The 14,311-nt window shown below is 33.8% G+C and overlaps 1 protein-coding gene across 2 annotated transcripts; it reads left to right on the top strand.

The window, feature by feature from the left end:
* Positions 1–2,825: 2,825 nt before the first annotated feature.
* Positions 2,826–11,589, top strand: LOC128244905 (uncharacterized). 2 transcript variants are annotated; one of them, XM_052963026.1, is made up of 3 exons: positions 2,826–3,019; positions 8,878–9,114; positions 11,079–11,589. In XM_052963026.1, exons 1-3 carry the CDS (start codon positions 2,962–2,964, stop codon positions 11,411–11,413), a joined length of 630 nt encoding a protein of 209 aa, XP_052818986.1. In that variant the 5' UTR covers positions 2,826–2,961; the 3' UTR covers positions 11,414–11,589. The 2 variants fall into 2 exon arrangements, with proteins under 2 accessions (XP_052818986.1, XP_052818987.1); XM_052963027.1 differs by lacking the exon at positions 2,826–3,019 and adding an exon at positions 4,991–5,062.
* Positions 11,590–14,311: the final 2,722 nt, after the last annotated feature.

Raw genomic sequence — 14,311 nt, 5'->3', positions numbered from 1 at the left:
CAAAGAAAGTACTCTTTAAAGACAAATTCGTGTAGATATCCCTAGATATATTGATATCTTCTCAAACATGAACTCTTGCGACAAATGTGATGCGTCAAATACAACTTGGATAGGCATGTACGAAACAAACATAATCAACAATTAAGCGATATGGAGGAACCAATCAGTTCATTAGACACCGAGGAGGACGATAACCCCATGGACGCGCTTGTGGAACTAGTTTTTGAAGAACTTAATCCTCAATATGAAGAGAAGGTTCTAGTACGAATTAATCAAGAACAAATATCGGAAGAGGATGCGAGGAATTTAGTGTTTCAAAGTATGAAAAGTGCTTATCGTAAAGCATTGACCGACCTATTCACAGACAAGCTTTTGTGGTACACGGCACTAAAAGACAGTCGCTTGTTTCAAACAATCAAGAAAACTGCAGAAAATGTAATGCAGTCAGAAGACTTTGATAGAGAAGAGGCGATAAGATTTGCAATCAATAAAATAAAATTTCTAATCGAAGCCCTTTTAGATGATTAAAATCCACCAGAACTCACAAATTAATGCATTTTGACTTGCAAATTTCCTGTGTTCAGACCCTTGACCCTGTATCGTTCTTGAATCGAGCGGGATCAAACAACCTATTTAGGATGACTTTGTAGATGACCTAAATACATTGACATTGACAATGATCTAGTTTTCGCCTCAACGCTGACCGACCTTGAACTGATTATCGTTTCGCAATCCAGATGGTGACCTTCTGGTCAAGATCTAGGACTGGAACCACAGGAACCTCCTCCACGAACTGTTTTTGGCTACTACTTGCCGTCTGACATACATGTACGTAATTGTCTTTTACAAAGTTTGTTCAAAGTATAGCCCTGTGGTTTAAAGATGCTCTGTCCAAGGGGTAACAGGTTGTGTAAATAATAGGGTTATAAGAACTGCGTTTTGATCCAGGAGGTTGTATTCGACTCGAGTAGATTTTTGCAGATTCGGTTTTCACAAGGCGCAAGCCGAGTAAAATCAAAATCTACAAAAATCAACGAGAGTCAAATATGACATTCCGGATCAAACGCAGTACTAATAACCCCTTTATTATATACATTACTGGTTAGATCACTTAAAAGCCACATCTTTGCATAATAAATGTCATTTTAAGGATGCACTCTTTGGTTTAATGACGTCAATTTAACATTGCGCAACGATTCTTGTTATGACGTGACGTCACAAGAGTGGAATACTGCCGTATTGCACTGGAGCGGAATACGGGTTAAAGTGATATGTACTGGGTTGGGATTTATGATGGGTATATATTAAATATAATTATGTTTGGTATTCCGTTCTCACTAGCAGTGTGATGTACTTCTGACACCATGTTGTGAAATTTGATGTTCAGTATATTTAAAGACATTTCAATGTTTCATACTTAAATAACGATATACATTTCATGTTAGTCGACACAACTTGCTTTGCTATGTACAAAAGTCTCCAGCAGTAATAAGAATAGCATAAGAGAGAAGGCAGAGCCTAATATTCATCAGCAACACTTAGTTAACAAGGTACCATTTTATATGAATGGAATACCAATCACAAATTAAGAGGGAGAAAAAATTCTTCACTTTTTCAATAAAAAATACTTCCGTTTAGCATTGTGTATGCAGTCTGACATACATGTACAATGCAGTTGTCTTTTACAAAGATTGTTCAAAGTATTGTTCCTGTGGTTTAAACTTGCCCTGTCCAAGGGATGACAGGTTTTCTATATAGAATATAATTACATCATTGAAAATCTTCTTCTCTGAAACTGTAAATAACAGTCCTTTGATATAATGATGTATAATATCATTAAGAGGCCCTTTACCAAGCTTGTATATAATCAAATACATGAGCTTAAAAATGTCCTTCTCCCAATGATTTAGTTAAGAAAATTGTTACTGTCAACTTTCGAGGATCTATGTTTTCTTATATGTTTTATGTAACAAACTTGAATGTCAGTTTAATTAAGTCATGGCCCAATTCAGCACACTTAGCTAGAACTTTAATGTATGCATGTGTTTTGAGATAGGTAAAACTAATGCAATAACATTTTACATTATAATGCATATTGTTTCGAAATAAAGAATTATATGTACTTTGGTTATCATACATCAGCCATGTTAATTAATTTTTATAAGTCTGATTTTACGACTTTGAGAAATTATGAACTATGACTTTGTCTGATTTAACCCTTTACCCTACGCATCCCCCTCCCTACACACACACTTAACGAGACTTTTCAAATTTCCTTTGCATCTTGCAAGCAGTTTTAGTCTAAATTTTTTATACTAGCCCATTCAACGGTGACAGTGACCCCTTGTGGTGTGAGCCGATTTTTTTCAAAGCTTAGAATGTTGTCAACATTCCCCTAAATAAAGCCCTAGTCCATCAGTGCTTTCAGCACTTTGATTGTGATAAATGATCATGTTCCAATAATTTTTGGTCTTGAATATGTATACATTTTTCATTTTAGATATTTATTAACTTTATTTTTCAATATTTATTTTCATGTATTTATTTATTTATTTATTTATTTATTATTATTATTATTATTATTTATATTTTTTCGGTGGGGGCGATTAAGGGTGGATCCTGTAAACGTAACTGCCGCCTGTGTTGTTTCCCATAACAAACCGCCATTATTAGCACTTCATCTCATAGCGAGTGGACACGATGATTTCTACGGCAAGCAAGCAGTATTGATTATTGTTTTTTATGTATAACAAATAGCCGTCCGGAATCCAGTCTAAAGTAAGCTTTGTGAGGGACCAGGTGTCACCGTAGACTACACTCGTATGTGTATGCTTGCAATCCGCCAATAACGTGGAGCCAAACGTATATATAGCTAGAAGTTAACCGCGCATGAACAGTTAACAGTGAGTTAAAAACAGATCGGGAAACACATTCGGCTTTCCAATTAAGCATATATTCGAAATGGACGGAAGAATTTGTTTGCTGTTTTTGCTCATGATTTCACCATGCATCGCTCTGGGTAAGATTGATTTGTGCATATCTTTATAGTTAATGTCGAAGATATTCTAAAGGAAAGAAATAGAGGATATTTGTTTATTTCAGTGTAAGATCGTATTTTATTTCACGAGTGTCATAGAAAAACATATTTTCACGAGTGGCGAAGCCACGAGTGAAAATGTAGTTTTTTTATGATCACGAGTGAAATTAAATACGATCTTACACTGAAATAAACAAATTTTCTGTTTCTTTTATGCTTATTTTCGGAGTTTTATTTGTTTTTTATTTATTTCTGAATTACCCCCTATTTTGAAAAGGGTGGGCTTTACGCCGCTACCCGTGGGGGGCCCCTCATGCATAATTATATCCGTCAACTTTTCTACTTTCGGTTTGCTGAGAAATAGTTCTCTGCTATTCATTCTTATTGCTTGATATTCGCTCGTTTTTTATTGCAAAGCTTTATGAACAGTAAAAAATGAAGTATTATTAGTGCACAGATGTTCCAAAAAATAATGAAAACACTTTTTATTTTAACCAAATTACTACGCCGCTATTTATAGAATGAAAATTTGGAAGGTCAAATGTGTTAGCAAAACGAATGGATACTCATTGGATTTTAACCATTCTTCTTAGTTTAAGACTGCATATATACGCGTGTTTTTATACTGTAGTAAGTTAATATTCAGTCATCTTACTGTCAGAGACCAGTCTGTTTCGCTTTAAAATGTTTGTTTCCCAGAAGAGTAAATGCCACGCTAGTTTGTTGACACATTTTGAGATGTGGGTGGGGTAAAAAATATCGGATCTATCTGTAAATTGTTGTGTGAATTCTCCAGGAAGCTCATTTTACGTACTAAAACGGTTAACAGTTCAAAATACATTTGAACGATGCTATAAAATTTTATTTATGTTCGAACAGTTGTTTTTGTCTGTAATTTGTTTGGAATGAAAGCAAATGTTCGAACATTCAGCTTCAAAGATAAGTAAAATGTTTGATAAACGGGATAACCGGTAATAAACGGTAAGTTGTTAATTTCCAATTATATATTAATTTAAATTTATAAAATATTTCTTTAATTTTTTTTTTAATATTTTTTGACATAATTTACTGAAGTCCAGTGTTCTGTTTTGACCAAGGCAAGTACATGTAACAACAAAGGATTTTAAAAGTAGTTCTGAAAATTGATATTTTCACTCCTTATTTTGCAGTGAAAATATCAAATTGATATTTTCACTATTGTTATTTCACTGTTAAAACCCCATATTTCATCGTAAAGCATGAAAGAATATAGGATTCTTTACCATTTTTTTTTCAACAAGTCTTCCATGACTTTTATGTCGTTTACTTTTGGACTTAGATATCATTTGATTAGTAATAAACAAGTTTATTAACATAATGTTACAATACGGAATATATAAATGATTTCTAAAGAAAATAATAAGATTATGTGTAAGCCCGTTTACATGTATAGAAATGATGATCATCTTAACGATTGTAGGTAGAAAGTTCAGTCTCTCTCAATTCAGGTAAAACTAATCACGCACAATCTGAGGAATTCTGGTAGCATAAATTTCGTCTGCTTCTTAAAGCCAATGGCTTATTTTGTTTTCCCGTAAAATGTGTGGAATAAGGTCGGGATCCCCCAAAACACATACTCAAATGGAGAAGGGAAAACATGATATATGTTATAATATGTATTTAATTATTTCAATGGCATATTTCTGTTGAAACATTGTATATATGGACGTATGCATTGTTTCTTCTATTTTCAAGTATGAAACGTATGTATAGATATGTACACGAGCAACAATTTCACAACAATTTACTATATAAACGCCGATTAATTCCGTAACAACATGGCGAGAATAATGTTCAGGGGTTTACGTTGTATGTAGATATATTGTAAAAAATAAATACTTTGTGCAGGCATAAAACGCTTGATTTTACACGAACAGTAATTGCATTATTTATTATGTAAAATATATCTAGTTCATTTACTTTATCTCTCGAAACAAGACACACATACGAGTAATTCAAAATCGAAAAAGTAAAGGATACAAAAAGGTTAGTTGCACATTAAACCTTATACCTTAATATCGATGACATTCTTGTTATTGTTATACACACTCTCACAATATTTATATCAAACTTAGGATTGATTTATTAATATAACTTATGTTATAATTGTCACATGCCATGCATTATTTCTATACATATTGTTGTGACGATGAGCTTTTTATGCTTAAGTCGGATAAAATTTCTGTTCTGTTCTGTGTTAAACATTTTTGAATTTGTATCATAAACAATGGAGACGATGCACTATATAAACAGTAAGACAATCAAATTGGGATTAAAATGAGAATTTCTCGAAAATCTTTTTTTATACGCGTATTTCTTTTTAAAGTAAATGTAGGCGTGTGCCCAATAATTGTGTTTAATTGCTTAAGAATTTTAGCTTTATTGGGCAATGGGTATTTACAGACTTGGAAATCTTATTATTTATCAATCGCGCTACCTCGACGCTTTTTCTAAGAAAATAAATCTTCGGATGTATATGAACGGTGTACACTGATGTAAGAAATCTTAACATTTTACTTCGCTGCATGTAGATCGCGTAGTTATTGTGATTTAGCAGTTAAGCTGTTCTATTATGAAACAGACTATAGATCTATTAATATTTGTACCCTTGCTTAACCACTGGACTTCACTTGTAGAATAAACTTAGTAGCAGACTCACGTCTTGTGTTTGTCTTTCACTACTATAAATTGAATACTTGTCAACCAAAACATACAACATAAGCCTTGAGACCTTTCTCTTACATACATTTTATTGGGAATCAATTTGAACGAAGTAATAATAACTACACATAAACACATATACATCAGATTCATATACAAATGTATCTGAACATTTTAATGCTCCTGACCACAGTATCAATGATTTTTCTTTTATGCCAATTGATAAAATTGAGAACAATTGGAAACGATTATTAAAGGAGAGTAAATGGATTCCTAATGGTATGAATTCAAAAATATTATTTTAATTCTTCCTAATGGTATGAATTCAAAAATATTATTTTAATTCTTCTTGCAGAATTTAAAGAAAAATCTCAAAATCAATCTGGTTTATAACTGTTTTTAACCTATTTAATGTTGCATAGTTTATACTGGTTTATTGATGTTTGTTTATGCATTTATATCGCATTTTACCAGTATAATTGTATCTCTAAAGATCCTATAAGACATTATTTTGCGCAAAAAATGTATGCTATATTTTGACGTTATCGACGTTGACGTCATTTGATGTTGACGTCATTTCCTGTTCATTATAATTATACATACAACCTGATGAAGGCCGAATGGCCGAAACGTTGTTTCATAAATAAATAATTGGTGTTGAAGTTGGACTTCTTTAATTATCACCATCGCGTCTCTAACTTTTTGCTTTTTCAATATTCGTAGCAATTTTGAAACTACGAGTCTTCAAAATATACCACTGACGTCAATATTGAGACATCTGTCATTGTTTTGCGTTCCAGCTACAATAACCGATATTTTCATCAATTCTTCGTTTACTGCTTTGAAATTTTAACCTCAAGTGCGTCTTGAGGAAAACGTTCACGGACAGATTTTTTCTTTCTCTTGTTTTACTTTTTTATTTTAAATACGTCTAAAACGTCAACTTTCGCCGGGAAAACGGCGTCGTGTTTCGTTGAAAAAAGTGCGCCTTTTTAAACTTTTTTTCAAAGTAAAAAACTGTTCGTTTAATTTTTGATTTTTTAGATATATTTATTCAGATTTGTATTTCAGATCAAGAAAAGTGTCCCTTACTGTTTTCGTTTTTGCGCAATATCAACTAATTTAATCTCTATAACTGTTTCTTATTCAGGTATTGTATTAAAACGTTTAGCATGACGTTAATCGAAATATTGTTTATGCAAATTAAATGGTAAAATTAGAAATATAAGTGAGTCTTGTTTTGTTTAAAACTCTGATAAGTTTAATGTTAGAATTATTTTTTTTCTTTTTACTTTTGTTGTATAAAATAACTTCAGTTTTTCCACACACGACGGGCCCTAAATAACGAACCTAATAAGTTCAACGGATGACTTAAATCTGGCGGCTATTTTCTAAATGATTAAGCAATCGGATTTGCCGAATTATAATAATTTTATAATACATATCAACAATGTTTCAAATCATGGACTATGCTGATAAGTGCTTTGCTTTTAGCTATTAATTTACATTAAAAATACCGCAACAAACAGTTCTACTACTTTATTAGATACAAAACGTTTTTGATAAGTATCAGCAGATATATGCAGATATAAGGCTCTAGACTAAGCAAAAACATTGTGAATCCCGCCTGTGGCATACATTTACTAACAAAATATAACTTACAACCCAATAAATGATAATCGACAGAAATCTGCAATGCAATTAGCACAAACGATCCAGGCAGGGGATGCACCTGCCACCCACCCCTTAAAATCGTCCAAGATAAATGTTTTATGTCAGTATGGGAATCAAATAAATAAGCTAAAATGCGGAAAATCACGGGGATATATTCCGCGGTAGCCAACGCTGTGGTGCGCGTGGATCTGCTGCTACCGCGAATGACTTCCGACATGAACGCGGCACGCGGCATATCGCAACGATGCGGCTTACCGTTATATTCAGGTATCGTTGGCATAAATAGAAGATTGTACATGTAAATTAAACCGTGCCCGCAGAATAAATTCCACACGATTGCGAAGGTAAACAATCTCATCTCAAAAACTTCGTAAGTATGCTTATATCGCGGGGTATAATGAACATTAGATTAAAAAGATTACGTCCGCGGTAGGGAAAAATCGTGGCGATGTGCGAAATGTGCAAAAACGCGTGGTTGGTAGTGAAATATTTCTTTTATCATATACAAGTATTTCTTATATAAAGAAAAATACAATAATACAGAACATTTAATTCGAAACTATTGTACATGATGGTCTCCAATCGAGTGGACGTTAATTTTAATAGCCGTCTGCGCAAAGTTTAGTTCAATCGATTATAATTTATTAATATGATGATATGAAAAGAAGTGTCAAATGACATTTCAAATGGACTTCAAAGTTCACAGAAACTGAGTGTAACTGTGGTTTTCAGACAGTAACCTTGAAGAAGTTTACATTTTACTACTTCTATGTGAAATGTAAATAATAAAGGTTTACGATTCAATAATTTCTCATGACTTTCAACTTTTTTCGATTTTTTGGTTGAAAATGAAAGGATAAATTCAAATTTACGCTCCACTTAATTTTAAAGTAGGATATTTCGCCCAAAATGTTGTATAGAAAAAAAATGAAGTACGAAATTACGTGTCACACAAGTGGTTTATATCATAAATACGCCCGTAATTTGTTAACGCTTGGAAATCCCAATAAAGTTTAGCCCGGAATCTACAAGAAACATTCATAGCTTTCGGAAGAAATAATTCATACTCCAGACGGAATTCACTAATTCCGTGCCAACACCGCCACAACCGGAATCCACCCCTTTATTTCGTAAGGGCTGCCCTCGTATAACAGATTTTTGAAATTAATGTCGCGTATCTCAGCTCTGCTTGTGTTCTTAGAGCAAATTATTGTATTCCCTTGATATTTATAATAAGTTCAACACATTTTATATTCAAATACTATCCGGTAGCTTCTTAAATATAATTGATATTTTTTCTAACTAGAACCATTTGTATTTCAAACAGTTCAAAACTTATGAATGCATGCCTTTACAATTTTGATAACATTTGTATTTGGTACATTTGCCATAGAAATCGGAAAAATAAATTTTTCCCATATATTCCATATTTTGTGAAATAACGAAGTTTAATTTTGCCTTTGCAGAATGTTCCAGCTGTATGCATATGGGCATTGAGTACATCAACATGCCGGCCAATATCGAAAGTATGATGGCCGGCATGATGTCCGCCTTGGGTTCTCTAAAGAATGAGCGATGTTCTAATAACACAGCCCCGACAGAGACCTGCGCAGTTTCATCAGGTGTTGATACAGTCATTGACACGTGTATCAGTTTCACATTCACCATGACGTGTATGGGCTTCACAGACGCTAATCTGCCCGGTATGTAGTATGTTTAGTTGAAACATTATATATTACATCGATTTTGAAGAAAGTAATGATGACTAATTTATACCAAGTCACTCTAGTTGGCTTGATGTTGAGCGCGCGAGAGTGTGGCCTTGTGTTATGGGAACAATCGGGGTGCCGAGAGAAAACCCACTTATCCGACTTGGTGATCACAAGCGAAACTCACATACGCCCAGGTCGGAAAATGAACCCGGTTTCCTTAGGTGAAAAGCGAGTGCACTAACCACTGCGCTAACCGGACAACCGGTATGTAGTTAAAAGGCATTAACGAAGTGAGAGCATACAGTCGCCGCTTTGTCCGCCCTACTGTCCGTCAGTCCATCACACCATTGTCCGGAGAATAACTAAAAACTGCTGATGGGATTTCAATAACACCTTGAACAGAGGGCAAAAGTGCAGATATTTCTGATATTTATATATTACATTTATGTATTTTAACAATATGAGCACATGTAATGCACAGGATCTGTAATACTTATCTTCATTTTTTAACTCCCCTATACAATTGTGTGTTTCATTATGGGTGCTTTTTATTCATATTTTTGTCCTGAACGTAACTACAAAAGTATTTGAGGTATTGACTTCAAATTATATATATAATTATATATGATTCTTTTTGAAAAAGAGTCCAGTGCACATAGCAATAACTCTGTCTGACAAATTTTTTAAGTTATTAGCCTTTATTTACTTTTATATTTCATTCTGATCCGAGATGATTTTGAGGTATTGACCAAAAACTTCATATACAGATATATCTTATATAGAGCGAGTGTAATGCAAAGGCCTACAGCTCTGTTTTCTTCCTGTATTTTAACAGTACCTATTTTCTGGAGAAAATACTTGTCCCCTGCTTTTGTATCAAACTCTTATGTTGGCAGGGGATATGACAGTGTGTGAATGTTCTTTGTTTTTATATTAATACATGTTTTTCATAATAGTTGGCAGTATGCATATGTATGCAGTAGGTTAACTTATCCTCCAGAATTCCTTAAATGGTGTAAGGATTTTGAAATATTTTTGCACAAATGTTAACCATATCAAGCTACCTGCCTTGAAGGTGTCTTAGGTTTCAAAAGCCATAAACTCACTTCTTGTGTCCGCTCAAAAACTAATGCACACATATATCGATGCAAGGTTTTCAAATTAACTTGGCACAAAAAATCAGCACATTAAGCTGATCTGAAGAGTGTATGCACCTACCGTGCACCACACTTTGGGATTAAATGTCAAATAGTCATGTTTTTTGTGTCTGCTCAACTCCTTGGCATACATCGTCAGTGTGCAGAGTCAATGTTCTAATTACCTTACTTCTCTTACTAGGTCACACTAAGGGGTCGGTTTTCTGTGATTTCAAAAAGGTTGGCATCTTAACACATCACTGTTTTATGTCCACAGTTAATTTTCGTTGAAACTGCATAAGCATGAGGCACTTTGGCATTGCCCTCTCTTAATTTACTATAATTAAGTTTCAAGAGATTACTCTAGTTAAGCTTTAATAAAACATCATTTAATTTTGGCTTTCCGGCTCAGACTTGTTGTGTAGAATTACATCGCACATTTGTTATGATAGTTTCATTTATTTGAGCACCAATTTATGAAAGATATTGTGGTTAACCTTTAATTAATTGGTGATCGGGTTTCCTTTGACATACATATTTAATTCGTTCTGTTGGTTGAATTTTTAATCTTGTTTCTACACTTTTTACGCTTGTTTTGGAAGTTGCAACCAATATTAATTTACAATGTAATAGTAATATTTTGGTATTATTATTTCTTAATAGTTCGTAGTTACTCAGTTTATGGCGTCTCAGTTTTCATGCTCTGTATCCGTTCAGTTTCCGTCCATTACAAAACACTCGAATTCAATACGTTAATATGTAAGACAACTGGGAGTCAATTTATCAGAAACCTACTAAAACCAAAAAGTCATTTTCCAGAAAGTGGGTTATCGATTACGGTAGTGACGCGCCAGTGTAGCGGATCGCCGGTAGGCACCGAGGACTCTTGCCGCAAGATTGATACTCTTGCTGACGCCGAGGGACAAGCTGAGATTATCAAGTCACTGGATTCACTGAAAGATTCATTTAAATCCGTCGAATATAATGGCGACTATTGCACCACATCGACCGGTATTCTCCCTTCTACCACCAGAGTTACTGACACGACAAAGGCGACACGCAATACCATCACCACCGAACCAACAAGTGGTTCGTCGGCGCTAATTTATTTGCCATCGATTGCGGTTTTCTTATTTGTTTTACATTTTGTGTAAAAGCGTTGAATATATTTTTCAACCTGAAGTAAAAGGATTTGGAACAGTTTTACCTTTACACATTATGTATAAAGACGTTGCAGTGAGAACTTTACATGTATTTGCTACTTTGTTTTATTTAGTTGTATTCTAACTATACTCTTTGTTATAATGCAAAATAAAGTAACCCTATTTGTTTTGTACTTCTTATGTATTTGTATTCTCGAAAAGTAAGAGATATAAACGATGTTTCGTCGAACGTGTTGACATTTTGTTCTAATGAAGGCCACATAATTGCTATGCAAAACTTTCATGCATAATATTTCGTCCATATTATAAGTCCAGAACGATGAAAAATAAAAACAATTTCTTAAGACTGACCAACTCTTGAAGCTTAAAGAATATCTGTACTATTAAACAAAATGTAATTGCATATCAATTTTTAAAGTACTAATAGCACGATTCTTGAATACACAAAACAATATTGAAAACTAAAGAAACGTTCTAAAAATACAACAGCATCTGTGGTCTAACAACATTAATTTTGACTGCCTGGTTTCTTCTGTATATTATGCATGTCAAATGGCCAATGTTTACCTTGTCTAATGTGCTTATAATGAAATAATTGGTATCCATCAAAGATGTAATATGTATTTTTTAGTAAGCTCCATAACAGGGAAAACTAACAACAACATAATTTTTTAAAAAAAAGGTACAACTTGAAACCAAATGAAGGTTAGGGCAAATTAAACATATATATATGTCTATTATAAAAATCGAGGCAGAATGTGTGGTTCACAAACAAAGCAATGTGCATAAAAGTATTAGCTACAGAGTACTCCACATTTGACCGGAAGCAGTTACAAACCATGAATTTTTCAAAGGTCTCATTTTCCTTCAACTAACAAGTTTATGATTTGGTCTTGTCCACGGTTTTTCAGGGATTCCACACAAAGGCACCACATTGGGCTTTAGCCGTTAAAGAAGATATTAAATACATAAAGCACTCGCGTTACAAATCGACAATATTGAAGAATTTATCAATATGGTAAGCACACAACAATCTGACTTGGAATCCAAAGTGGCACCATTGACTAGTTGAGACAAGAACATCATTTAACAGCAATGGGCCTTCAATACGCTATATCTACTTTGTCCCTGGAAACCGCCTGCATATCAGAATCGAATCTACATTTCTGAATGAAGTGTAGCAGGCAATTTATAGAAACATAAATGGTTTAGAGATAAGGTTAATGAAAACCAATTAAATATCGTATGGTATTAAAGAGCCACTACAAATAAATCAACTGTTCTACTATGGAAAACACCTGCCTACTCTCCCCCAAACCTATTGTGGTTCTTTTTGGCACTAGTCTTATGACAAACACATTATTCCCTACCCCTTTGGAAGTTGTTGAAATCACTTTTTTTCTTAAATGCCCTCTACTCACTGATCAAAAGTGACATATGCTTAACACCACTACGATTATTTAAGATTCTTCGGCTTACTTTCATTTCCAATAAACTTTGAAATATTATGATTGTATTTAAAGAATTTGATCCTTTAATTCGCAGTATTTACAACCGCAGAACAGCCTGCAGTCTAAAATTGAAACGTTGGGGGAATAAAACAACCAATGTGTTTCCTATTTAAGATTATTAAAATTACGACTAATTCTTCGTGAGCCCCGCCCACATCCCCCCAGGAAACCCTCGGGAACTGCTTACCTTTCTCCTCTTCCTCGCTGATGGAATCCTTACAAGTGAGCGCAAACCACCGGGCTTGACCAGAAAAATAGTGCCTCGCCTTGCGCTAAGAAACGTGCCTCCTCGAAAGAAGTGAGTATTAGCCAATAAATATGGCGTAAATTATTTGATACATTTTAAATACTCAAATGACCTGAATGTTTAAGAACGTCAAGATTCTAGATATGTTCTCAACATATCCAGAAGGCTATGGCCCGTGTGAACAATTTAATACAATGCAGGTGTTTCAATGCATATATTACACACAATTAAGCAATGAACCAAAAATAAGCCTTAAATTTCGAATGCGAATTTACAGCAAATACATAAGGTGAGTGATAAATCTATTTCTATTTCATATTGCTATCTATTAAGTAACATTGATTTTGGCTGTTTAAAACCTGGCAATGTAACCGGGTAATATAAATAGTAATCTATAATTATATATTAATCCATGCTGTGCATATATATAGTTACTCGATAGCTACAGCAATTCCTCTTAAATAATAGTTATATTAACGAATATCTGTAACTCCCTACATCTGATCATATAAACGAAACGAAGCTATAGAGAACCTTAGGGTTATTACTTAAAATGTGATATTCTTACCTATTCCAACTACACTAGTTCAAAGATAGTTCCAAAATGGCGATGTTTTGTTGAAAGGATCTGAATAAGTTTTTCATGAAACACTAGTGTAATAAGAAAAAGGTATTACCTAAAAACAATTCATGTGTAACCATTGTGTTTTTATTTAACAATGCACTGTTAAATATTGTGGAGTTAGAGTCGAAGAATATATTTTACATTATGAATCAGCCGCCTTGGGGCGCTACTTGACTCGCGTACTTATAAGTAGCGGACAAAAACTCTTTTTGATTTGGCCGTGCACTTCCGTTTAAAACTGGTTCCTTGACGCTTCTGTTTGAGGTATGAAGCCGGGGACCAAGTGATGCATGCCTGTCGAAAAGTAGCATGATAACTATGAACGGCACTGCTTTCGCAGTACCGTCCAAAAACTGTTTAGGTAAAATATTGCAGATAACCATTGTATATAAATAACTTCAATAACGATTGTGTACCCAATCACATTAAAAGAGTACCCATACAGTATGAGTCAAATTAAATGTTATAAATCAAATATAGTATAAGATATTAGCAATAATGCTCAC

The sequence above is a fragment of the Mya arenaria genome, chromosome 8 (assembly GCF_026914265.1).
Source record: "Mya arenaria isolate MELC-2E11 chromosome 8, ASM2691426v1".
Classification (NCBI taxonomy): domain Eukaryota; kingdom Metazoa; phylum Mollusca; class Bivalvia; order Myida; family Myidae; genus Mya; species Mya arenaria.
Note: the sequence above shows the minus strand (reverse complement) of the source record. Positions and strands in the feature narration are given on the sequence as shown.

Bases quoted from the DNA above. Each gene is read 5' to 3' on its own strand.
- LOC128244905 (XM_052963026.1), top strand. From the start codon at position 2,962: ATGGACGGAAGAATTTGTTTGCTGTTTTTGCTCATGATTTCACCATGC. The intron at 3,020-8,877 runs GTAAGATTGATT...TTGCCTTTGCAG, and splicing joins TTCACCATGCATCGCTCTGG to AATGTTCCAGCTGTATGCAT. The intron at 9,115-11,078 runs GTATGTAGTATG...GTCATTTTCCAG, and splicing joins CACAGACGCTAATCTGCCCG to AAAGTGGGTTATCGATTACG.